The 25,868-nt window shown below is 41.4% G+C and overlaps 1 protein-coding gene across 2 annotated transcripts in view; it reads right to left on the reverse strand.

Moving 5' to 3' along the window:
• The window catches only part of zbtb16a (zinc finger and BTB domain containing 16a), a gene marked incomplete at both ends in the record, with an annotated part of 138,526 nt that overhangs the window by 46,306 nt on the left and 66,352 nt on the right, over nucleotides 1-25,868 (reverse strand). The window contains one exon of one of the 2 annotated variants that reach the window (XM_083889457.1): nucleotides 8,131-8,217. The exons of the other annotated variant lie outside the window; for it this stretch is intronic. Within the exon in view, the coding sequence (XP_083745583.1) occupies nucleotides 8,131-8,217 (87 nt within the window). The remainder of the gene's footprint in view (nucleotides 1-8,130; nucleotides 8,218-25,868) is intronic. 2 annotated transcript variants of the gene reach the window in all.

Raw genomic sequence — 25,868 nt, forward strand, 5'->3', positions numbered from 1 at the left:
CGGTGCATGGGGCCCAGTCGGGTATTTCTCAATGAATGAATATACATGCGGGGAAAAACATAGCGGTGCCAGCTCTCATTCACACATTTCTTCTCATTTACACACACCCTATTCAAATATAGGTCTCCGTGCACAACACTTACGGCTGTGGCTGATGATTACGACCGGGTGTTTGGTCACACTGCAGTCCCAGCGCAGTATCCATCAGCCAAACAGAGGATCTTCCTGTGCCTGGAAAAACTCATTTAGATCTTATCTGGGGAAAAATTTGTTTGCCGAGGGAGAAGGAGGAGGAGGTTCGGAGCGGGAGAACTGACTGTATAGTCTCGCTAGTGCCACTTGATTTAATTTAGCCACCGATAGTGTCTCTGACCACTTGTACTCTTCTTATTTTGGAAGGTGAGTGAGAGTGAGTGCCAAGGAGGGGGAGATGGAGGGAGGCAAAGAGAAAGAGGGATTTGTTCACAAAGGGAACTGCGAGGGTTTTAAATGGTTCTACGTTAATGTTTTGACTGTAAACAGACACTGTATATAAACCATTGAGCCACAATCACTGCAGCTTCTTACTATTATCTGCCATCTTTTTTCATGACATATTTCCTGCGATTGGCACTGAACCTACTTCCCATAAGAGCTCGCGGACGGGATGCGGTTAAGTTTTGATAACGGCCATAACTGCTGATATCATCAAGCCTGCAAAAAACTAAATTATGTTACGGTTTTCAAGTTTTACATGCATAGTTAAAGGCCCAGTGTGTAAGAATGAGTGACATCTAATTTAAAGTTGAAAAAAACGTTGATCAATGTTTGTCAAACGTGGAAATGACAATGTTCTCGAATGTCTTGTTTTGTCCACAAATGATTCAGGAAGATAATATTCACATTTAAGAAGCTAAAACGATCAGAAATCTAATTTTAATCATGAAAAAAGCTTCAAACCGATTAATCGATTACCAAAATAGTTTGATTAATTTACTTTCAATTCTACTCCAAAAAGTGCCGAAAGTAGACTAATTTTTAGGACACAAACGCTAAACTACTTTTATTTTAATGTGATTATACACTTATACAGACATACCCATGTATGCCTATAAGAGCCTCTGCATGTTAAAAAAATACAGAATTTTGGGAGCCATTTTCCATATTTCATTCACAATGTGATCCAAACTAATTCAAATTCAAACAGGGAGCGATAAATAAAACAGGCGGAACAAACCCAACATGAAAGTTTGAGCATAATTTAGAGAGAACATCATTAATATGTACTCTGTAGTGTTTCTGCCTGTTTTTGTTTTGACACAAATAGGTTTTTTGTCTCTATCCATGTCTGAGCGCCTCACTGGGTTATTTAACATTGTGAATATGACCCGCTGACGGTCCACTGTGACCTAAAACATCCTAAAACAGCACAGACAGACAGACAGACAGCAGAACTGTCTTTGTCCACGGACAGCTTGCTCATTTATGAGTGGGATGCTCAGAGGACGAGCACCAGGGAAAGGGTGCGAGTCAGGCGTTTAGACTCACCAGATGACACAGACGAACACGGTATCGCTCACCATGCAAACACTTTGTTGGCAGAAGTCATAATGCTAATGCACATCTGCCCTTTAGCGAAAGAGCTGCGACGAGCTAAAATGCCTTCATAAACGTGTTTATTTCATCTTTGCGGTGATAATTTAATTCTAACAAGAGCTAATGCAGATCGGCGGAGTGAGGGGGGGGGGGGGTCACATTCACACTTCTATGGATCGGGGCTGAAGCTGTGTGTGCTTGTATATTCATACATGAGTGTGCCTCTGTGTGTGTGTGTGTTTGTGTGTGCAACACATGTGCAGCACAGCTTGCCCGGGGTGGAAGAATATTTGCTTTGCTTATCGCTGCCCTAATGCTCACTGACAAGTTAATAACATCACAATTAACTAAATGCTAAACAGATGCCAGCGCTGGACTAATGTGATTGAGACAATCGGCACTTTTGACGTGACCCCTGTGTAGTGCTGCCATTGGCCTAATTTGCTTGAGTGACATGACTGCACTGTGTGTGTGTGTGTGTGTGTGTGTGTGTGTTTAGCTCTGGAAGTATTTCACCGTGTAAACATTAAGAAGACGGAAAAAGACGTCAAAAGAAATGAAATGATGTTGCTAAAAAGCGCTTCTTTTTCTACCCATCATAACCTTCTTGTACGCTCTTTCTCCTTCACTGTCTCTCCTCTGTTCCTTCCTCCCTCCCTCCCTCCTTTTCCGCAGCTCTCTCTCCAGCCAAACTATTTCTGGCTTGAGAAAAGAAAGTGTTTACTCTGTGGCCGCAGCCTGCTGGAATCACGCTGTGTTCCCACTGGCTAAACCCACTATTGCCACTCCATGGTTTGCATATTTTCCCTGTATTACAAGACTTTAAAAAAGGGCGAAGGGAGATAAAGACAGAAAGACAGCAAAATAGTAAGAGAGCAGTCTCCCCCCCTTCTATTATATGTGGATTTTCTCTGTGTGCAAGGGGATGATTCATGTTTAAACAGGGACACTGACGGACTGTGGACTTATTTCACATGGAAGATGCAAATCCCAACTGTTGCAAGTGCTACTCACGACTCGTGTTAACTGCTCGTGGCCTGAGCTTGATGCAGTAATGAGCAGTTTTCAGTGCAATTACAAAGTGCACATTTGTGAATATAGAGTTCACACCGGCAGCTGCAAAACCTATAGAAAATGCATGAAGTCATAGCGGTGAAATGTGCATTTATCCACAGAGAAATCCATGCTGTGTATATTTTTATTTTGTTTGCGAGCTGCTTTCTCCATGCAAATATTCTGACCTTTTCTCTGTGCTTTTCTACACCAGGCTCCGATTTAATCAAGTGGAATGCGAGTGCGGTGGGGTTTACTAATAAAATACAAGAGCTATAAATTATGGTAGGGACCAAAGCAATCTGATGAAAAGAAGAAAAAAAAAACAGAAAAAGGAGATGATGATAGCTGGCAGGAATACAGAGATAAATACAGAATGGGAGAAAAAGCTCAGCTCAGAGATCAGAACAGTCGTATACAGCTCGACGGGGAGAGGCTTTACTGGAAACTGAAAATGACACGTCGGAGGTGGCCGTGTGGAAAACCAGCACAGGACTCTCACAATGTGATATTATGGTGTCGGGACAAAAATCCACATTAAACGAGTGCTGAAGAACAGATTACAGCTGATATCACAGAGGAAATGACAGTGTACAGCGGTAATTGACAATAACAAAGCTGCAGACATAGACTCCGACTTCTGGGGATGGTTTGTTCTGTCGGAGTAAATCACTCCATATGTTGGGAGCGCTCAAACTTATGGAGACTTTTATTTTAAAACAGAACGCCGTAATGGCTGTTCATATTAAACAATAACTAGCCCCTAAAATTTTACTGCTCCTTTCAACAGCAGAGCTAACATTATGCGTTAAAGCACTTAATTGTCCTTGAAAAGAAAAACCCGAGCTTCATTAATAGGTAAAGAAAAAACTCTTTTTCTGGCTCATAACTTCAAAAGCCAGTGTTCGAATATATCAGCTAATAAATTTAATGCTCATGTTGACTTTGAGAAACTGCCCCTCCGTGACAACTCCGCGCTCGAGCATGTCATTTGTCATAGGTTGTTGAAACGAACAGCGCCGAGGACATTTTTTTGGCTGCACGCTGTGGATTTCATCATGTGAAATCACATGGAAATTTAATTAAGGTTTTCCCCCGCTTTTGTTTATATTAGTCCTGCTGCAGGTCTGTTGCGCACACTTTAAGCTTTTCAGGAAATTTGAAAAAAAAGTCAATGACCTCACTTGATATTTCCGTTTTTCTCTATTTAGTTGTATTCATTTCAAGTCTTACGTCTTGAGCCTGGAGGTGCAGCAGCCCTTCAGCTCATTGTGGTAAAAGATAATTATGGAATTATTGATTAACAGCACTAAAAATATCCTAACTTTGTTTTAGCCACGATAACAAGGCAGCATTGGCATCCGACCGATGTTTTTCATCAGATAACGAGATCAAATATTGCCTGACATAAACGCCACTGAACAGTTTTCCAAGGATTGGATAACAAATCAGAATTCAGACAAACATCTCCGAGCACAATATTTAATACTACAGTGAATCAGCGGCTACTATTAATAATTAGATTTGAAAGTTTTTTTTTTTGTCTCGTTCAGAGGAAGCAATTGACTGTGAACCAAAACTTCCCAGGAGAACATTTCTGAATATTGCAGTCTGGGGTGGTTTCATATCAATATGTATCATTTATTATATTCCACTCTGCCACTTGTCTGTCACCTATGATGAAATGGAAGACTCCAGCAGGAAATCCATAGCTGTACATGTCGTGTTTGCCTGCTATCAGTGCAGACCTGGTTCTTTAAAAAAAAAAAATGGAGTCAAAGCTTCAGTGCATAACAATTGGAGGACATGAGGCAGAGACAGTATAGTAAATGGGCGACAACTCTACATGACAGCAGTGCTTTTCTTTAAGGATGAGAGCTCCATGAAAGCCAGACTGACTGTGTTCTTTGCTTACAAAAAACCCCGAGGCGAGTCCCAGTTTAGAGGGAGAGAGCCTCTGATGCGATGCCATCCAATTTAGGGAAAATATGTGACAAGAATTAGCCGCGAGTAGGTGAAATGAAACTCACAAGTGAATTTGGCTTCGGAATTTTCTGGATTTATGTGTTGCACAACACTGCCACAGCGAGGGGGGGGGGGGGGGGGCAGCTAGATGTTCGTGCATGCGCGTTTGTGTATGCAAGTTAAAAACAGCCACATGATGTTTTGCTATTAGCTCCGCTGGCATCCTGACCAGTCACACCCACAAGTTTGCAAAAGAGCTATAGCCCGATAGGAATTACGACTACTTCAGGAATGCCTCTGGACGAACACGGAGGGTAACACGGAGCAACACGGAGAGGTGTGAGATATACCAAGCATGGACAGTCGTGTTAAAAGAAGACAAAGTGAGAAAGAGAAAGAGGGTGAGTCAGACTGCAGCTGATCAGGCCAGCAGAGGAAATGCCACAATAGTTCCCATTCAAAGCAGCAAGAGAAACAGCCACAGTTCCAGAGGCCAAATATTGTCAGAGAACATTAGCCAAGGGCTGAAGTGCTGCCAAGAGGCAGGCAGAGATCAAATCTGGCTTTGATGACCAACAGTAACCCTGTGCTCCTACCACACGCCCACTTTTGATGTTTTGCTTCTTTGGTACTGTACACACAGACATTTCTGTATAAATAAAGCCTCGTTTGTTAAGCTTTCTTGCTCAAACTGTTTTAACACAGTATTGTCAAGCGGATCATGCCGTCTGGTCTCTGTTCCTAAATATTGTTCCGAGGCTTTGTTTACATTACAAGGCACAGAAATAAATTCACATCTAAAAAAACAACAACAAAAAAACACAGAGCATAAAATCAACAGCGCTGCTGGCAGGCCCATGAGGATGCCATGCAAGAATCAAGATACTTTATGACCCAGTAACAGTGTTTGTCTCAGGCTCTTCATCGACAGTGCAGCCATAAAAAGACATCTCAGACAGAAATTTCACAAATGTGTTCATAAATATGGACCTCAAATGTGTTTTCAGTTCAAAAGGCACTTAAACTACATTATGAGGAATTATACAAACGTGTAGATGCATTCCTTCACTTGGAAGCATAAAGGAGCATCCAGTGGCCGTATGTGCCCCTACTTAAATGATGTAAAGGTAAGAATAAGGTCAATAAATCCCTCAAAAGTAGTCTCACATACGCTAAGAGACACTAAGGCAGCACAGTGGTGATGAAAATGAACATACTTCCACATCCACATGTCAGTCAGCAAAAAGGGTGGACCAATAAAGCTGCAACTAGTGATTATTTTCGTAATCGATTAATCCTTCCACTATTTTCTCAGAATGTCAGAAAGTGTTAAAAAAACGCAGATCAGTGTTCGTCAAACCTGGAAATGACGATGTTCAACAAACAAACCAGGCGGCCAAATGTTACGCACATTTGACTCACGTGTGAATGACTATCATTTCAAATATGCTTGAATACATGCATTATTTAGTCAAACACGTTCCTAATCGTGTATCGATTATGAATTTCGGTAACGACGGCAATCGATCCTTCAACACTGACTGACACTGCAAAAAAAAAAAGAAGTGGGCATGTATTCAAATCTGGCGCCAGCAGCGTGATAATGAAGGTGTGCGGAAGCATATTGATCGCGAGCAATGAGCCACTGAAAGCCATGAATCACACCGCGCGGTGAAAGTGCCTCGTCATATTTTTACAAGAGCTCATTTCTGGAACACTGATCCCTGAACACATGGATGATTACTATACTATTACTGCTGCTGCTGCTGCTCCAGTTGTCTGGCAGGAAGACACGTCTGGCCCTGGCTGCGGCTGCACCCTCCCCTCCCCCCCAAAACCCTTCCATTCGTTCCAGACTAGAATGCCTATATTTAGAGCTCTCCTTTCCGCTGTTATGGCTGTCGGATCATTAGCCTCATTTAACCCTTCTTTACCTCTGGTGAGCTGATTGGCTGAGGGCATGCCCCTCAGGAGTTACCCTCCCTGACTTATACCGTCTCAACTTCCCCTCTCAAATGTTTAGGATGAATGTGGGTGGTGGTGGGGCACGATTAGCTGCAGAGCAACGGGAGCCGATGCCGGCTAGCCTGAGGGTCACGGTTCTTAAACGAAGGACAAAACACAAGATGATGATGATGATAATGATGATGATGATGATGATGATGATGTGCTATTTTCAGGTTCAGGCCCTGGTCCGAGTGTGCATGAGGAGCGCGCCGTCCTCTCATATGAATGTTTTTGACATGCTAGTGGCTAGGCTTAAGGACGTAATCCTCACTGACCTCCAGTACAACTATTAGGCTGAATGCAAAACCTACAGCACAGTTTCCCTTGTTATTTATTTGGCAGAGTAAGGCTCCCTCTAGTAAGTAAAAATATAAAAAAATCATTGACGAGTTTGCCAAGAAACATGAGCGATGAATTTCCGTGTCAAGAGGATGAAAGCCCCATTGGACGATCTTATTTATCAGTATAGAGTGCGATAGGGTCGAGCTGAATACTTTAAAAGTTGAAAGTGGAACCATCTTAATCCAAATTAGTATTCAAATTGAGTTTTTTTCACATGAGGGCCTTTAATCTTGGGTGATAGTTTTGCGAGTCAAAGCCCTCACCTTAACGAGCGCTGACATTATGGCGGCGACATGTGACTACGTGATCGGCTTACAAGTTACGACTGGCTGGATGTCAAACACAAAATCACCTGCATGGCATGAACTCCAAGTATTAAAATTGGGGTAACGGCAAGATGACATTGAACAGTGTCACTGTGTCATTTCTAATGTTTAAGGTGGGAATTATTGTTTAGCAGAGTAAAAATAACCAGAGAAACCAGAACAAAAAAAGACGAGAACACACAACATTTGCACTAAATCCTCCAGGACGTACCCCTAGCCCCAAGTACACCAGCTCCATAATGAAGTGGGCTAAATTTGACATTCTTTTCTCCCAAATTAAAGGTTTCATCACCAGCAGTGAAGCTGTTTTGAGTCATCACACATCTGTTGAAGGGGTATTTACTTCTTCCTATTTACATCTTGGCATCTATTTCACCCTCGTCCTCCCATCTTCATGGCTGAGCACTGATAAACAACGTTGCCCTGCCAAGTTTTCTCGGGTTTGTTGATTACTGTTGGGCCTGTCTTGATTTAGGGCAAGTGGGACTAATCCAAGATGATGTGATCTATCAATGTGTCAATCCATGGCTCCAGTTATCCAGAGAGCGCTGAATGAGAGGGGGGGTGAACAAGCACAAACGCACACCACAAAAACACGCATGCTGATTTGTGACAAGAGCGACCGGATGATTCCGGTGTCATCTAATTTCTTCTCGGCTTGAACTTCTTTAACATGATTACAGTTGTGTTTTTGCAGCCATTTGCAACATGGAGAACAAATTCAAAAGGGGGATTTCTGGAGACATTTTGGGCCAAACAAAAAGTTGTTGACGCAGAATTGGAGCTCATAATCCCGTTGTTTATGGCCACAGTGTCATGATGATACTTTGGACTGCATGTGTGTGACTGTGTGTGTTCATACCGGTGTGGATCTGTCGGTGGGCCTCCAGGGATTCCTCTGTCTGGAACTGGGCGCCACACTGGTCACAAACTATGGCCTTCTCACCAGCTGCAAAACAAGACAGACAGTGGACACTTAATACTCACTATAGAACATATGGAACATGGAGAGGAAAGCTATATCGTAAAAATGAGCACTGAATTATTCTTTCACTTCTTATCACTGAATTTTTCAAAAGAAAAATAGCTGATATATAAACCTTTAAACCACACCACACTTTTTCTTTTTTTTTTACAATTTTTATATATATATATATTTATATTTTCTAATAGTGATAACTAGGACATAATAGCCAAAATTCCAACATTTAGCATTTAATGCAAATTTGTCCACTTTCTCTTGCATCAAAAATTCCCCAGAAAATTCACAAAAAACTTTCAAGTAAGCCTGACAAACTCGCCAAATTTCATCCCGATGTTAGGACTTTTTTCTGACCCCGACCTGACCTCTGGGGGCGCTATAGAGCCCTGAGGCTACGAACGGGTTTGTGCCCTATTGTACTATCGCAGTTTTCACAGACCCGACCTCCGTGCCAAATTTCAAGAGTTTTTTATGCACGTTAACCCCCTCAAAAATGAGGGCAATGCCAGAGAAAAATAATAATCTCAAGAGGAACAATAGGTTCCTCGCACTTTGTGCCAGGAGCCGTTAGCCCTGGCATATTCGTGCTCCGGCCCTGACCAGGACCTCTCGTAGGACTCACAGTCATAATCGGGTCCTCGGCCCAAGCAAAATAAATTTTATGTAGTTCTGTTTACGTGCTTTCAAAAAGTGGAATTTTAAAGTAGTTTTCCTGCCATTTTAACGTCAACTTTGTCGGAGCACTGAGGCCTCGCCTTTTAATGCAGAGAAAATAATTTGACAGCTTTTAATCATTAACTTGTCTAGAACTTATGGACCGGGTTTGACGCGGCTAGCTCAAACGTGCTAGGACGACTTGAGTTTGTTCAAATGCGTATATAGCCATTTTTGTTTTTCCAAAATGGCTGACTTGTGGGTGGGCGGAGCTAATGGAAGTACATTGGAAATTTGTTTGGAATCCGAGAACAATAAAAGTACAAAGTTTGGTCAAAATCCGAACAACTATGTGCGACTTAGACACGATAGACAAAATTCCCATTTTTAAATATTTGTGTAAACAAACAAAAAAACAAATGATAACCAATACATATTTGCTTAGTTTACATAATAATACAAATGACTCATTTCATATACATAAAAAAAGAAGGATATAGTTGGTAATTTTCATGCCCATACATACTTGAAATAGAGGCTAAATATTGTCTAATGTCTTCCAGATTGAACACCTTTAATGTACTGTATATAATGTATGGGTGCATTAACAGTAGCAGGTGAAGCTATAAAACTAAACCAACACACTCCTGCTTTTGACCCAGAGCCCCAGAGTTATAATTCAGCACTGTTTCCATTTTTGCACCACAGCACTCTGCTTCCGTTTATGCAAGTAGATCAAGTATGTAGGCCTTCAGCAAAGGCCAGGAATTTTTATGTACTTTCCTTGTACATTTACTTATGAATGTGTACAACATAAAAAAAAAAAGGAGGCAGGGAAACTGGCATGTATACCCACAGGGTGCCATTGGAGGGCACATCAGATCAAGCCTGCACACAACGGCTTTTTATGACTTGGCAACAAGTACTGTACATGCCATACACATCACACATCAAATAGATGCACGAACACACACGCACACACTTAGTGAACATCTGGATATTGTGTGTGTGTGCAAAACGGGTCAGTGTGTGCCTGTGTGTGTGTCTGTTTCCAGTGCAAGCACAGAGTGATCTCTCCCCGACCAGACCTTGGTTTGTTCTTGGCACGGCCTCCTGGGTTACGACACCTCCACAGAGAGAAACAGAACACAATGAAAACAGGAAGCCAATTCTTAGATGACAGAAAAAAAAAAAGAAAAGTCAGAGGAGAGATGGCTTGTGTGGTTTTGCAACTGCACAGACATTAGGGAACAGCTTGTACTGTAATAAGCCGTATACAAAAAGCAGAAATGACATGGACCGTGCATGGCCCTGTGTGTGTGTGTGTGTCTGCCAGTAGAATGCTTATGCAACAAGTTATGCAAAAAGTGAGCGTGACAGGATCACAATGCAACCTTTAAAGCTAGAACATGCAAGATACATCTGTGATATCACATGATTTATATGCATGTTAACAGCTTTAGACTAAATAGACTGAGCCGGCGAACAAATGTCCCTGTTTAATTGGCTGCATATGCAAGAAGAACGTCATTTGCAATGCGAGCGTATGGCGGCGCGCCAGTGTCAAATGCACAGATGAACATATGGACGAATTAGCCGGGGGAGAGCAGCCACTTAACCTCTGGAGAACAAGACATGTAGTGTAGATGTAGACACAATCCCCAACGCATTTGTCTCTCATTTGCATTAATGACATACTGTAGTCCTTCTGTTGTTTCCTTTAACTCGCGTGTTTGCCATAAATGGAACTCAACTTTAATTATTATTATTTTTTAATGTACTACAGTTGCACTGCTAACCTGTGCTGGACTCCCTCCATGTATTGATCTGAGCTCATCGATTGCCCTTGCAGTGACCAGCTGGGACAGTTTTATGACCGTACAAGTGAAGTTGTGAGTGCTTCATATGCTGCACATCGACATTCACAATATTTTTTACTTCTTTTTGCCAAACTACTCTAAGAAAAAGGGCTGTGTTGTATATCTGCCATATGATTAATGCATACTTTACACTTTAAAGTCATACCCCTAAAAACTGTCACCTGCTTCCAGGCCTCCATTTGAGGAGACATATTTCAAATTCTACTGCAGAATAAATTAAATTAAAGTAGCGATCGGGACCATTACCTCCTCAGGAAAATGTTTATTGACATTATCAATTTCATTTGCCCACAGACTTCCATTCAAACCTCGTTCTCCTTGTTGCTAATTGCTATTTACACCCTTTTTTCTGATTATGTCCATTTAAAAAAAAAAAAAAAAATCCAAATAAATGTCAAACTAGTTCAAATATTATCACAAAGATTTCCTACTTTCCAGGTAGCTGCATGGCTTAACTAAATTAATTTAAACTTGTGGTAACGCTTTAGATTAGGGAACACGTATTCACCATTAACTAGATGATTACTAACATGCATATAATTAGCATACTAGCCCTTTATTAGTAAATATTAAGCACCTAATTATTAACACCTTATGTAGGAAAAATCTTAATCCATGTTGTAATAGTCATAGTTTATGTAGAATAAGGTGTTAATATGTGCTTAATGATTATTAATAAAGGGCTAGTATGCAACTTATGATTACAAGTATAGGGCTAGAATGCTACTTATGATACTAATAAAGGGCTAGTATGCTACTTATGGTTACTAATAAAGGGCTAATATGCAACTTATGATGACAAGTATAGGGCTAGTATGCTACTTACGATTACGAGTATAGGGCTAGTATGCTACTTATGATACTAATAAAGGGCTAGTATGCAACTTATGATGACAAGTATAGGGCTAGTATGCTACTTATGATTACGAGTATAGGGCTAGTATGCTACTTATGATTACGAGTATAGGGCTAGTATGCTACTTATGATTACTAATAAAGGGCTTGTGTGCTACTTATGTATGCTACCCAAGTAGCATGTATGCTAGTATGCTACATATGATTACTAATAAAGGGCTAGTATGCTACTTGTATACGTTAGTTAGCACCTAGTTAATGGTGAATACGTGTTCCCTAATCTAAAGTGTTACCAAACTTGCTTGAACATACAATGAGTAATTCATTGCAGGTTTCAGTTTCCAATTTGCCTTCCTGCTACTGGGGGTGCCCCTGAGCAGGGCACTTAACCCCCAACTTCCCCCAGGTGGCCCCCTGTGTAGCCAGTAGATCAACCTGTGATTGTAGCTTCCAGGTGTGAATGTGTGACACTGTTTCATTCCTGGAAAAACTGTGTTTATGGTGAGGAAATGAAATTTAGTTAAAAAAAAGAAAGAAAACTAATGAACTCCAATCAAAGCAGAAAAACACATTTATGTCCAGGGCTTGCAGTACTGTAAAACATTAGTGATTTGTAGTAAATAAGCTTTATACTGGCAAGTAATGACTCCGCCTCACAGACGGTGGTGCAACACTTTAACAGTCTTCTGGGAGGCCAAGAGGCGTGTGCTAAATGGACCAGGGATAGGATTTTAGTGCAGGGCATGCCCCTGCTTGTGGCACAAGGACATAAATTGTCAGGAAATGCCTGCGTGATGCCTTGCTTCAAGGAGAATAAAGTTGCGCGAGGTCACTGAAGGCACAAGTGGGGAGGAAAAGTTGAGGCGCAGGAATCCAAGGGTACACGTGGCCAGGCAGCCACCCAGCCAGATGCCCGTCACTCTAGTTAGCCAGCTAAGTGCTAACAGGGGGCCCTCTGCTTGGTAACAGCCGCCATCAGACATTTTCACTGCCAAATTAAAGCTATAAATCTTGAGGGCCCCACTTTGATTGCAAAAGGGTGGACTTGTTAGTTCGGAAAGACGAGGCGACGAGGATTGAGGAGACACATACTTAACATCAGCTGATACGGTTGTCATGTGTGTGCTAAATTATAGTCAGCCTGGGAATGAAAACGCTGCGCTTTAACCAGACGTTATATCACTGGAAAAGATCTAAATTTACACAAACAAACATATTAAAATTGCTCGTTGCTCAACAGTGAAATAAACGAAATCACAAATATTGTGTTACATCATCCTGAATATTCTTCATAACCCAACACAAGACTTAGCAACAGCAAACAAAAGCGGATCTCCAAATGTTAGTCCACTCTTGGTGAGGGGGGTTGGCGTGTCACATTGCTACAGATTCAGCACTTATGTGTGCGTGCATGTGCACATCAGGAGGAAGAGATGAGGCGGCGATCAGGTGCCACACGCCACCCGAGCCGCTTCCCTTTTCGCTTCCCCTCTCTGAGATGTTGCACAACTTGCTGTTGCAGCGCAGCACGGCTCAGTTATTTCATAAAAGGGACGTAAAAAAAAAGAGAACAAGCCAGCGAGGGCTCCCTGCCAATCAAGTAAACTTCCTGCAAAGCCCGGCAGCGACGAGCAATATAACGGTCCCGTTCTGTAAACTTGATCTGCCGTAACAGGCCCTGCATGGCCCTGATAAGACAACAAAAACAACAACTTTCCCTCATATGATGCCCTGTGTGAACTTTTTAAAAACTTCTGGTCATTATTTAAAACGCTGATGAGTTATTGTTTTTGTTAATCCTCCATTTAAAACTGCAGCTGTAAGAATAAACTGTGAGCGGAATGTGCTCATGCATATCCGGTTCTTTGGTTTCCTGAAAAGGTGAGTTGTGTAATCTCATATTGAGTCGTTTCTTCACTCGCTACAGTGTCGTTCCTCTTTTGCGTGGACTTTGTATGTGCATAAAGTTAACTGTTAAGTACTGTATATGAGAGACAGCATATGGAAACCAAACTTCAATAACTACAAAATAACAACATACTTGCACCGCCACTTTTGCAGCTTGAATAGACAAACCAGCCTGGACGTGTATTTCGCATTTCGAAACTGAAACTTCGGACACAATTAAAACAACAATTACTTGAGTGATTCGAGTAACTCGATTACAAAAATTCCTCGATGCAAAAACTCTGCCTCGAGTGTTCGTTTAATTCCTATCTTGCGCGGCCCGTTTAGTGTAGGGAACATTGTTCCACATGGACCGATTTAGCAGACGCACACCTGGATTTCAGCTGGCGCAGAGACGGAAAGTCCAACAGGCAGATAGCCGAAAGCACAGAATTGCTAACGCTTTCAACATACGCTAATGTAAACATTGATGTTAGCTGATTTAATGTAGCTTACTATGGCTGCAGCTATCAAATCTTTTTGAAATCGAGTATTCCTTGATTAATTGAATAATTGGATTTAAAAAAAATAAAAAATAAAAATTCTACAAAATAATAATAATAATATTTTGAATTCTTTTTCACATCATAAATATCTCAAAGTTGAGACACGGTGACATGAGTCAGCCTCGCATCGACACCTCCTCCTGAAGCGACGTCACAATATTCACATGTGTTTCATAAGTGCTCTATAAATAAATAAAACATGCATTGTCGGCCACAAGGCCTCGTTGACTCGATGTACTCTCACCACTTCCTTGGCGTTGGAGAGTGTTTCATTTAAAGCTAACTGCTGTGCGCTTTCCCCCAACAGTGGCAACATTTCACCATGTAGACATGATGAGGATTGTGGATTAACCCACCGTGCAGGCCTCACAGGGAAGTGATGGTGCATTCCCTCGCCTGTAATTTCCCCTGACATGCTAAGTGCTCATTCTCCCATTCGCCTAAATAATGTGGTGTGCAATGGTGTATTGTCCTATTTGCCGTTACACTCATTCCATGACTGCGTGGCATGTGATGTTTGCAAATGTGGGCCCGTCATTACGTTACGATGCAGAGACAAAGACCAGGGGGAAAAGTAACCTGAGTGCCCATTTGGGAGTTTGTGGGTGTGATAAGTGTATTTGAGAGCAACAAGAAAACACAATCAACACACACACTCGCATCATCCAGTTCAGCGATGTGATCTCATAATGCTGCCATTCAGAACCTCATGTCATTGAAAGGAATATGTCGGAGGCAGAGACAGGCCTCGTTTGTCTCAGAGTGATCGTCCTGTTTTTCTGCTAAAAGACCAAATGCTTTTATTGGTGACAGCAGCATGCCCAAAAAAATCTGAGTTGACACTTGTTGTTCCAACCTACTTTCTTTCTCAGGTACAGCATATATGCTATAGCAACAGATAAACCCCCACCACCTCCTCTCTCTGTCTCTCTGTGCTCCCTTGGGGAAAGAGCAGTCTAAACAGAATCTTTCATCAAAGACAATCATAGAATTAAACATAAGAGTCTGTCTCTGCTCATAGCGACACACTGGAAGTAGGCCAGCATGTGGAACGCTAAACATTTCATCCTGCACACACACACACACACACACAAAAGAAGAGAAAAAAACTTTCCCCCTTTGCATTTTCATTTCATAATCTGACGAAGGCACCGATCTTTCTCACTGCGACACGTCACTGACATTAAGTAAGAAGCGCTACATGTCGGACTTGAAATCACGCAAAGACAGACATCGACATTCGCTGTCAAACGGTCTCGCCCGCGACCTGCCTTGACACTGTTTAGCGACTGTTCAGAGAGAGGAATAATAATCATCCTGTATACAAGACAGGGGAAACACACACCTTCAGTGCAAATCATTACACGTAAACACAAACAACTGCGCTGCGTTGGATTAAAGACGACAGCTGTATTTATGACTGAGCTGCAGTCAGTCTGTGGAATTGACCCGAGAAAAAGAACCATCGTTCATCAGCCAAATGATCGTTGGAAGACTTGGAAGGAAAGAAGAGAGGAGAGCAGGAGGAAGGAGGCTCGGGCTGCAACCGTTACTCGATTACGAAAATTCCTATTCATTTAATTCCTATCTCACGTGGCCTGTTCAGTGCAGGGATCATTGTTCCACACGGACTGTTTTAGCAGACGCACACCGCACATCCGCATCGCAGCTGGCGCGATGGCAGAGACGGAGAGTGAAACTGCCTGTATATTTTGTAATTGAGTATTCTACCGATTATTCCTTGATTAATTGAGAAATTGGATAAATGAATATATATATATATATATATATATATATATATATATATATATATATATATATATATATATATATATATATATATATATATGCTAGAATACTAGATTTTGCAAATATATATATATATATTTAGTATAAGTAAGTAATCAGTTTAAAAAAAAAAAAAATTATAACAATAATTTAAATTTTGTGTCCTCGATTAATGGAAAAATAATTGGTCGAATACTTGATGACCAAAATATTTGATAGCTGCAGCCCTACATATATCATCATCATCATCTCTGGACTCACAGTGAGACTAAATTTGAAACTGAAACAAAAACACAATTTTTCCTCAAAAACAAAGACGTGAAGGTTAATTTGAAGGTTTATTTTTTTTCTCTCCCTTACTTAACTCCCCTTTTAACCTTTTTTTTTTCATTTCACTGCACGGTGGGATGCCGTTTACAATATGTGCATATGTTTCTGCATTGGCTGAATGAGCTGCTCTCAGGAGTCAGGGAGGCTAACTGGGAAATTAAAAAGGCTAATTACAGTGTATACATCGACGGCCTGACCAATATCACACTCAGTGGTTTTTAACAGTGTAAACATGGCAGAAGAGAGAGAGAGAGAAGAAGCAGACGGACTATGGAGAGAAAATGTGTGTGTGTGTGACAGAAGGAGGGAGGCAGACAAGTGCAGTCACCAACAAAAACATAGCCTGGCTGTTCACTGAGCCTACATAAATGGCTTATGTAAGACAGCACACTCAGTACCAAAAAACAGCAAAAATCCATAAACACACACACACACACACACACAAACACACACACTCACTCACTCACGTCGGCCTCACTGAGCTCCGTTTATCACTAAAACACACAGTACGTAATTTCTCACCCAATCAAAACAATAACAAAAGACCCAGTTTGATGACAATGGAGCGCAGCATGGGGTCATGGGAATTATTGTCTTATTCTGTTCCTCTGTGTGTGTGTGTGTGTGTGTGTGTGTGTGTGTGTGTGTGTGTGTGTGTGTGTTTGTGTGTTACAGGGAGAGTATCAGTGATGCATTTGTGACAAACGCACACAATAAAGAGATGTGAACGACAGAAGTGGATGACATGATATGATAATATGATTTTTAAAGAGTGTTTGATTGTGAGTGGTTAATATAAGTACACTACTTAACAAAATACATTACTCTTGTTGTTATTTATTGTTATTTGTTGTTACTCTTGAGTTATTTTCACAATCTGTTTTGATGATTTAAAGTATGATTGTCTTGTTTTGTCAGTTTTATTGCTTGTATTATTTTACAGTGATTGAGAAAACACTCCAACTGATTAATCGATGATCAAAAAAAAAAAAAAAAAAAAAAGATAATATTTTACCCAGTATCTAAAAGTTGATTCAGTGCACATGCAAATGGAAAAAAACAAGTACGCACACACACACACACTGACAGGAACACACACACAGACGCAGTATGCTGTCAGAACAATGAGTCCAGACACCACACGTTCTCCCTCTCTCTCTCTGATTCCCCCCTCCTCCCTGACTCTACGTTCAGCGTTCTAACGAGCTGTGCTGTACACTTTTATTTACACCAGCCTCTTATCAGCGGTACAGCAGCACAGAGGCTGCCAATTGGAGAGGACAGGGCCACAGTACTGCCTGTACCCTGTAGTGAAGTAGGTGTGTACCACCGCGCTCCCAGCACGTTTTTATCAAGGCTCAGGGAAAGACTGGGCCCTGAGCCAGGCTGCCTCTCAAAATAATAAAAACATGGTGCCACACACGCACGGAGTGATGAACCACGTTTAGCAGCGCACACGTACAATCAGGAGGGATCTAAATCCACTGTATCTCTGCGTCATCTTTTCATCAGGAGTTCACCATTTGACTGACATAAATCTTCACGTGCACCAGGAAGCAGGTGACAGATGGCAACAGGCGGGAGGAGGCGACAGGAGTTCAACGCAATGAGGGCAGAGTTCTCCCTGTGTGTGGGGTTTTTTTTTTTAGCGCGGGGATGAGATAAAGAAATCGTTTATGTAATGATTTGCTAAAGATTACCTGTAATAACAAGAGAAACGTGCAGCACATGAAAGGGTTCAAAAAGAGTCAACAAGTGGTTCCATCTCACAGCTCAGCGCTGAAAACTAAGCTTCCTGTTTATTAATGTTTGCACTACACTGTAAACTTGTTCGCAGCTATGTCTATTTTTGCACACTGAGAGAAAACATTGTATTTGAACAACTCGGCCAATTCTGTTGAATTCTGATTGAATAAGCAGCCTGGGAATCAAACCGATTAATCGATTATCAAAATAGCTGACGATTCATTTCGCAATCGATTAATAATCGCTATAATTTGCTTAACTGGAAATAAAGATCATTTTAGGTTCATCACATCTGATTTGTGCGTCCAGACCTAGCCTAACCTAAACAAAACAGGTTGCTATAGTAACGAAGAACGAGTACCCACGTTTGCAAGAAAAAAGGACACTCTACTGTAAATCACATTTCCAAACAACTACAAATAAGATTTGAATCAGATTTGTTGCTGTTCACACTTACAACACAAAAATCTAGATATGCACAGTCTGAAGAACGCCACTGATCAAACACCGAGTGTGTGCACGGCAAACAATAAATAGCGGGGAATGGATCACACATTACAGAGATGATATTGCAGTTATCATAAAACATCCCGGTACAAATCACACACACTCGCGACACTCGCACACAAGCGACGAGGCAGAATTGACTTTACGATGTGATCAAACAAAGTGTTATAGATAAGACGAGATACTCTCGCGTTACTGTGAGGGGGGGGGGGGGAATAGAGGAGCCATCAAAAGCACGGCGACGTGTGTTTGCTGCCGATGATATTGTTATTGACGGAGAGGAAAAAAGGAAATCAAAGCGGAAGAGAGGAAGGAAGGAGGAGGGAGAGGAGAAAAAAGGAGGAAACAGATGAAGACAGAGAATATTCAGGTCGCATTTGACAGCTTTACGGTCTGTTGCGCCGAATGGGATGTCTGGGGACGTGGCAAAGCAGACAAATATTGACTCACCGCGCGTTTGCGTGCACGCGTAGACACACACACACACACACACGGAAAATACACAAGACACTTTGACACGAAGCCTCTAAATTCAGCCCTCCAATATGGATGAGCTCACATTGCAACATCAGTCAGCCTTGTTTTTTTTTGTGTGTGTGTTTTTCTTTTTGCCCAGCTCAACCTCTTAATCCATTTTGCCTGCAAACCGATTTGTTTGTCCAGTAGGTCACAGACAGTTTCCTGGCCTCACTGTTCCCTGTCCTCTTGTACTGTTTGTTTCTCTCTCTCTCTCCTTTGCCTTACTTTCTCTGAACGGCGAAGCCATTTCCAGAGCTTCTGCCCCCGGGGAGATCGAGGGCATCTCAGTCCACACATTTATCCCTCCTCCTCCTCCTCCTCCTCTTCCTCCTTTTCCTCCTTTTCCTGCAGTCACTTCCTCTCCTCACCTCTTGTCTCCTTTCTTCTATCTTCATCTCGTCGTCTTGATGTCAGAGAAACCCTGGTTTTCGAGTGGTTTGCTTTTTACAATAAAGGTGGTGCTGGGTATCTGGTGCAAGCATAAAAGCCATATGACATTCTATACATTATATAATGTATATCATACATTATATAATGGGATTATTTCTTTTTATGATTCAGTTCAATGTTAAATATACAGATTGTCTAATACTATAAATGTGCTGAATTGATTGATTTTATTGTTGTTTATATTGTTTCTTTTGTTGAAGTTGTATTTTATTCAATCCGATTGCAACCCTAACCCTAACCCCAACTGAACTGAACTTTATTTTCACTTAGATTTTTGTCATTTGCCATTGTCCATTTTTATATGGATGGATTTTTACATTTGCGATCCCCACAGGATACATCCTAGAACTGAAGAATTGACATATCACATATATTTTGCAGCTACTTAAAACACCTTAACCCGTGTCTGTAAAACAAAGTCGGGAACATAAACGGCACAATCTGTGGAAAAATAAAGAAAATAAGGTGGTAAAAAACTTTTTTTTCCCAGGTGTAGGAACACACGCACACTTGCTGTCCAGTAACACCAATTACCCTGCTGTTGCCAGACACTGACCAAATGTTTCACCAGAACCAGGCCTCCCCTCCTCCCTGGCTGCCCCCTAAAAGGTGAAAGGTGCCATGTGTTTTCAGCTTTGCCTTTAACCCCCCTCCGTTTTTCCCGAAAATGAGACTTAGACATGAATCCAAGTTCTGCTGCAGGCCACATACGCAAGGATATCTTCAGGGCCTTATTGGTGAATGTGTGTGTGTGTGTGTGTGTATGGGCCACATGGATGTGTGTGAAGACATGCAAGGAAGGAAACAAGAGCTGGATGCACAGAGGAACTAACCCGGGGCTCTCCTGGTGTGAAGAGGCAGGAAGTGAGTTAGGCAGCTCTAAAATGCCAAAGTGGACCATTTCTCACGGGCCTCGGGGATCTGGTATTAATAGATCCTTGGTTGGACAGGGGTGGGTGGGCTCCTGGTGAAATATATGCTGACATGAATGACCTACAGCAGCTCCAGTTGGCCAACGTCTGCTGACAGAAAGGCCGTGATGAGATCAAGCTCAACTTTAACTTGATTTTTGGGTCTAAATACATTAAAGTGTTACATGGGAATTCCTTGCTATGAAGATGTCACTTCACAGATAACCTGAGGTGACAGTGGGAAAGGGTGGTCGTGTCTACCAACCTCAACAGTCTGTGCTGCCTCATTTATACTTTATCTCTTCAAAAAGCACAAAAAAAATGACATTGAATGAGTCACACAGAGATAAAAATGCTTGGATTTCACTTGTATCAAAATCTATGTGACGTCAGAAGGAAAGAAGGAGCGTGGAACTGAACAGCAAGGACCGTGGGGACATTAAGTTAATGTATAATCTCTTATAAACCATTCACAGCAGAGTGACCAGGAGAAAAACTGACCAAAATACCAGGTGATTGAGAGACAACTGAGGCGACAGCTCTTGATGAATTCATTAGTTGTTTGGTCCATAAAAAGTGCAAAGAAACCAGGGAAATGTAAGAAGCTTAAAAAACAGGGAGAAGAAGAAACAGCAAATACAAGATGAAGCTATGTTTTAGACCCTGGTATTTTGTTTTCTACTTCTTAGCTCAACTCTGAACTTTTTCCTTTCAAAACTCTAAACCAGCTCCTTTTGTTTTCCCCAAGCAATTTGACACAAAACAGAAGCTGGAAACACCAATCAAACAGCCCAAGAAACGCTCTGGATATTTAATGTGATGTTCCTCAGAGTCCAAAGAGTGTAAGCAGTAAACACACTGTTAAGAAACACTTAGAAATCACTGATATTTACGGATCTTGGCATGTTCCCTGTGTAGGCTGCCTTCTACTGGCACCTTCAGACCGCAATGTTCATCTAAACTGGGTATATAATATAATATAATACAGTCTTTTCACTTGTAAACCTTTGGAAGTAACAAAGGTGTTGAGATGTGTCATTAAATGATGTGTCCAAACGTGAACTATGTCATTAACTGCAGTTCCATGTAACCATGTTTATGCGAGTTTGAATCTTGGATGGAAACATTATAATAAAGCACTATAATATAATCACATAAAAACCCACATTTCACAAGATTGATTGTCTTGGCAGATGCAGATCGACTCGATGAAAGGTCCAATCATGGCAAATCACTTTTGAAAAGCAGCTCTGGACAATCACAAACGCTGGATTACACACGAGGATCAACCTGCCAGAACTGCTTCGATTGACTGAGCGTAAATAGCAATTGGCTGCCATGGAAACCAGTTGATGGAAACCAAACAATGAGAAACACACAAGTTAGAGGCAACTGCGTTTAACCACAATAGCATCTGCTAAAAGTTTCAGATCTTCCTTAGATGAGAACAATACAGATAAAACAGTACAAGACTCACCATTCACTGCTCTAACACATCTACACTAACTAAACAAACGAATAATTGCCATTTAAAGCAGGATCAAATTATTGATTTTGTTGTGAAATGCATTCTTTTTGCATTTAGAGACATCAAGAAGTTGAGATTGAAATAAATAAATAAGATGGACAAACATTTTTCACTTCCTTTCAAGAAAATAAAAGCCCTACACTGCTCTTGACCTACACTGTGTTTCTGTCAAGTTTTATGAGTCAAACTTTTTTCAGTGTATGGTTAAAGATTGGTTATGAAAAAGAAACAATACAACAACTAGCCCTTAAAAGATAGGAAACAACTAGTTCAAGGAGAACAGAGTACAGTCTGAATTCATCCTCCCTCCATGGACGACTACAGAATAACTAACCTGGTAGTAGTTGATCTATCTTGGACCCAAGTGTTGGACAGACTCTTCAACTGCACAAGAAAATCGAATAGAACACCAAATTACATTTATCCTATGTGAGCTGGCTTCAGGGATAGTTAATAAGACCTGTGACTCTGACCAGCGGTTGAACCCTTACCCCTGTGACCACCGCAGACTGTTGCCCAGCCAGCTGCTGGGAATCCAGCAATTGACAGGCTCTTTACAGTGCTGTAAATGCATTTATAGTTCAAGAGAGGAAGGGATGAAATGGCCGCTGATCAGGGCAGGAAAACTCATTTTGGTTTGCCACCTGAGGAGGGGTGTTAGGTGGGCTGGGGTTTAGGGCCATTGCACAAAATGTGGACACTTGTTGCCCTCGCTGCAGAATTGTTTGCCAAGTCAGTGCTGGGGAAAGTAAAAGCCAAACGCTGTCCCTTCGTGGGACTTTTAGCAGTGTAACTGGAGACACTTTAGCTCCTGCTCATTAAAATGCAGCGTGGCGGACGCACAATGCATTCACCCAGTTTCACGTCAGACACTGAGGAAACTTGTGTCTCCTGCAAAACAAATCCTTCCTCTGTCTTTCTGTCCCTGATGTGTATTTCCACCCCCATGGGAACCAAAAATGTTTACTTGAGCAGAAAAATAAAATCATGGCAGAAGCTTGTGTTCGCCCCCCCCACCCCCCCTTCCAACACACACCCTCCCCCTCTCTCCGCCTGGTCAATAACCTGTAAAGATTTACTGTTTAGGGCCCATTATTTCCTGCTTTCAAGTCACACATTGTCAAAGGCAAAGCTGAGTTTATTAAGGCTGGAGTCGCAGGGCCAGAATGGTGAGCAGGGACTACAGTGATCACTTGGGCAGTAAAACTGTGACAAAGAAAAATGGAGGGAAGAGAGTAAACTGGCAGAGGAAATGCTCGGCTTTCCACACAGAAAAGCTCTCAGATGTTAAGCAGCAAACAATCTGGAAACACTGCACCTTGAAGGGCGTGATCACACGTCTCCCTAAAAGTATTTAGTAAAGCTGAGTTATCGATGCAATAACCCAAATGACAACTCCAATATTGATAAATAGTTGTTGATCTGAGTCAGTTCAGCTGAGGGAGGAGGCCAAGAGAAACAACTGGAGACTGAACGCACATGATAAGACATCCAAATGGCTCAACAGCAGGAAATGCTTGAAACATGCAGTCTTTTTTTTTTTAACTGCACTCAGGTGCAAAGATTTAATGATCTGTACTTGTTTATTTAGTTTGATTCCAAGATCTTCCTCTTCCACCCTGTTAAATCTTCCACATAAAACTTAATAACGCCGACTTCAAAAGGGCAAATCGGATCAATTAGGGAAATCTCACAACAAGAGCTATTTGGGGGAATAAATTTAACTCGAAAATACCACAGAACATGCAGTCATCAAGGCCGGGTTATCTGCCAAATGACACCATACAGAGGTTGCTCTCTCTTTTCCATTAAGTCATCTGTTTTTCCCACAAATGGGGTGTCGGAGCCGGGGATGATATTTGTTCAGCAAAAAGTCAAAAAGGAAGAAAAAGAGCCCAAGAATATACAACGTTTGTGTCCAATTAGCAATCATTCATGAGAGAGCTGAGCTCAGCTTTCTCACTGCCGTCATCAGCTGCTTTTGTTTTGCGCTACAATAAAGTTAAAAGGCATTGCATGCGGAACACATACTGGATTACACATATTCCAAAAATAAATGGACTGTGCAGCTTTCTTTGAGGGTCACGGGGGGGAAGTGGAGCCAATCCTGCAGCGGATTTTAGGCGATAGTCACGGTAAACACTCACACTCACATACACACCTGCAGTTGTAGTTAACCTAATCTGCAAGTCTTTGAACTCAGAACATCTGGTAAAAAATACATGCACACAAGAATACAGAATTAGCTTATGTTCAACTTATTACACACTGTTTTATTATCTGATCAATGAAATCGTTTAAAAATCTGGAATATTTTGAAAAAGGTCCAGTGAGTAAGAATGAGTGACATCCACTGGTGGGACTGCAGATTGCAACAAACAGAGGATTCCCGTATGTTCCATCCATCGTCTGCCACTTTATCCTCCACCTCAGCTGAGATTAGAGAGTGTTCAATTCACCTAAAAATATTGCATGTTTTTGGGAAGAAATTAAGTACGATGTTCAAGTTTGATTTTTTTCAGGAAAATCTTTCACAAGTGGAAAGAAGCATTAGCCACGTACATCTTTTACATCAGAATTTAATTTCCTGGGCCAAATGATAGGCAAAATGTCTAATTTATAAATCAGAATATTATATATAGCTGCCCTTTACGTCAATGTACAGAAACGGTACCCAAGAGGTATAGTAAGGTTCTTCTGTAAAGAGCTATTCTAAAGCTCTGGAAATAAACCAAATTATGTTTTAAAGTAGTTCCACACTTTATCCAAACATACTTATGTTGCATTCCTGCCAATGAACCCATGCTAAGTGTTACACACAGGATCTTTGAACACCTCCAAATGTTGCCAACATTATTAATATCTTTTCCTCTCCGAGATCAAAGTGAAGCTGTAAAAAAAAAAAAAACTCGACTTCCTGTAGTCCGCACATGAACCTCCACATCGCTGTGGATATAGATACAGCAGAGCTGATACTGTAGAGGCAATGACAGCTCCTGGCAGGCAGCCAAACGCTGTGTAGTGTGTGTGTGTGTGTGTGTGTGTGTGTGTGTGTGTGTGTGTGTGTGTGTGTGTGTGGGGTGAAGTGGTGAAGGGGGGGGGATACAATCAGCTGAGGCAGAAATAGGCCAAATGGTGACTGTACGGTTCAAAGAGTTCGCCTGTCCTCACTTGTTGCTCTCTGAGTGGAATGGAGTTTTTTTTGCCCCCCCCCCTCCCTCCCCCCCTCCGCCTTTCTATTTTCCCTACTGTTACCTTGTTAGATTATCAGATAAATGATTTGCTGCACATAATTTATTATTTCCGTTCATAATGCCTGACTTGTTTTGATTGTTGAGGCATGTTCAGGCCCGTTTCCCAGAAAACACGGCATTGTTTCCCGTCCCCTTCTCTCTGCAAACCATGAGAAATGTTAGATTTGCACTTTGTGTCAAAACATCCAAAAAACGTTTTTGAGGCTGAATCCTTAGATGGAGGTGAACTGGGATGGCGTTGACGTGTAACGGCAAGTAACAGCCAGACGTTAATCGAGCAGCAGACGGCGGTGGAGACGCGACAACACGGGGTGTGTTCATGGATATTTACGCTGTTATGAGGACATGATCCCGGCGTCTTCTAATGCGTGTTCAAATTTAATTCTAAGAAGTTGACCAAATTCCTTAATTTAGTCAAAATCATCTAAAATATGACATGATATTTTGTGCACACACACTTGTCTTGTTTTGTGCAGGCAGGTTACATGATTACAAAGATGAAATTGCCCGTGATTTATCAATATTCACTCTCCTTTCTTGCACATTTTAGAAAATGCACTCTCTTAAATCTTTTAACACAATAAAAATTCACATTTTTATGATACAGTTTTCTGTTTTGATGGAAACAAAAGGGTTGAATTTGAGCCACTTTTAATGGTAGCCCCAGCAAATGCATTAAATATGCAGTTAGTTAATAACCAGTTAAGATTTGCTCAGTGTATTATCTTCTTCTAAAAGTCTCC

The sequence above is a fragment of the Microchirus variegatus genome (genome assembly GCF_963457635.1).
Source record: "Microchirus variegatus genome assembly, chromosome: 5".
NCBI classification, from domain to species: domain Eukaryota; kingdom Metazoa; phylum Chordata; class Actinopteri; order Pleuronectiformes; family Soleidae; genus Microchirus; species Microchirus variegatus.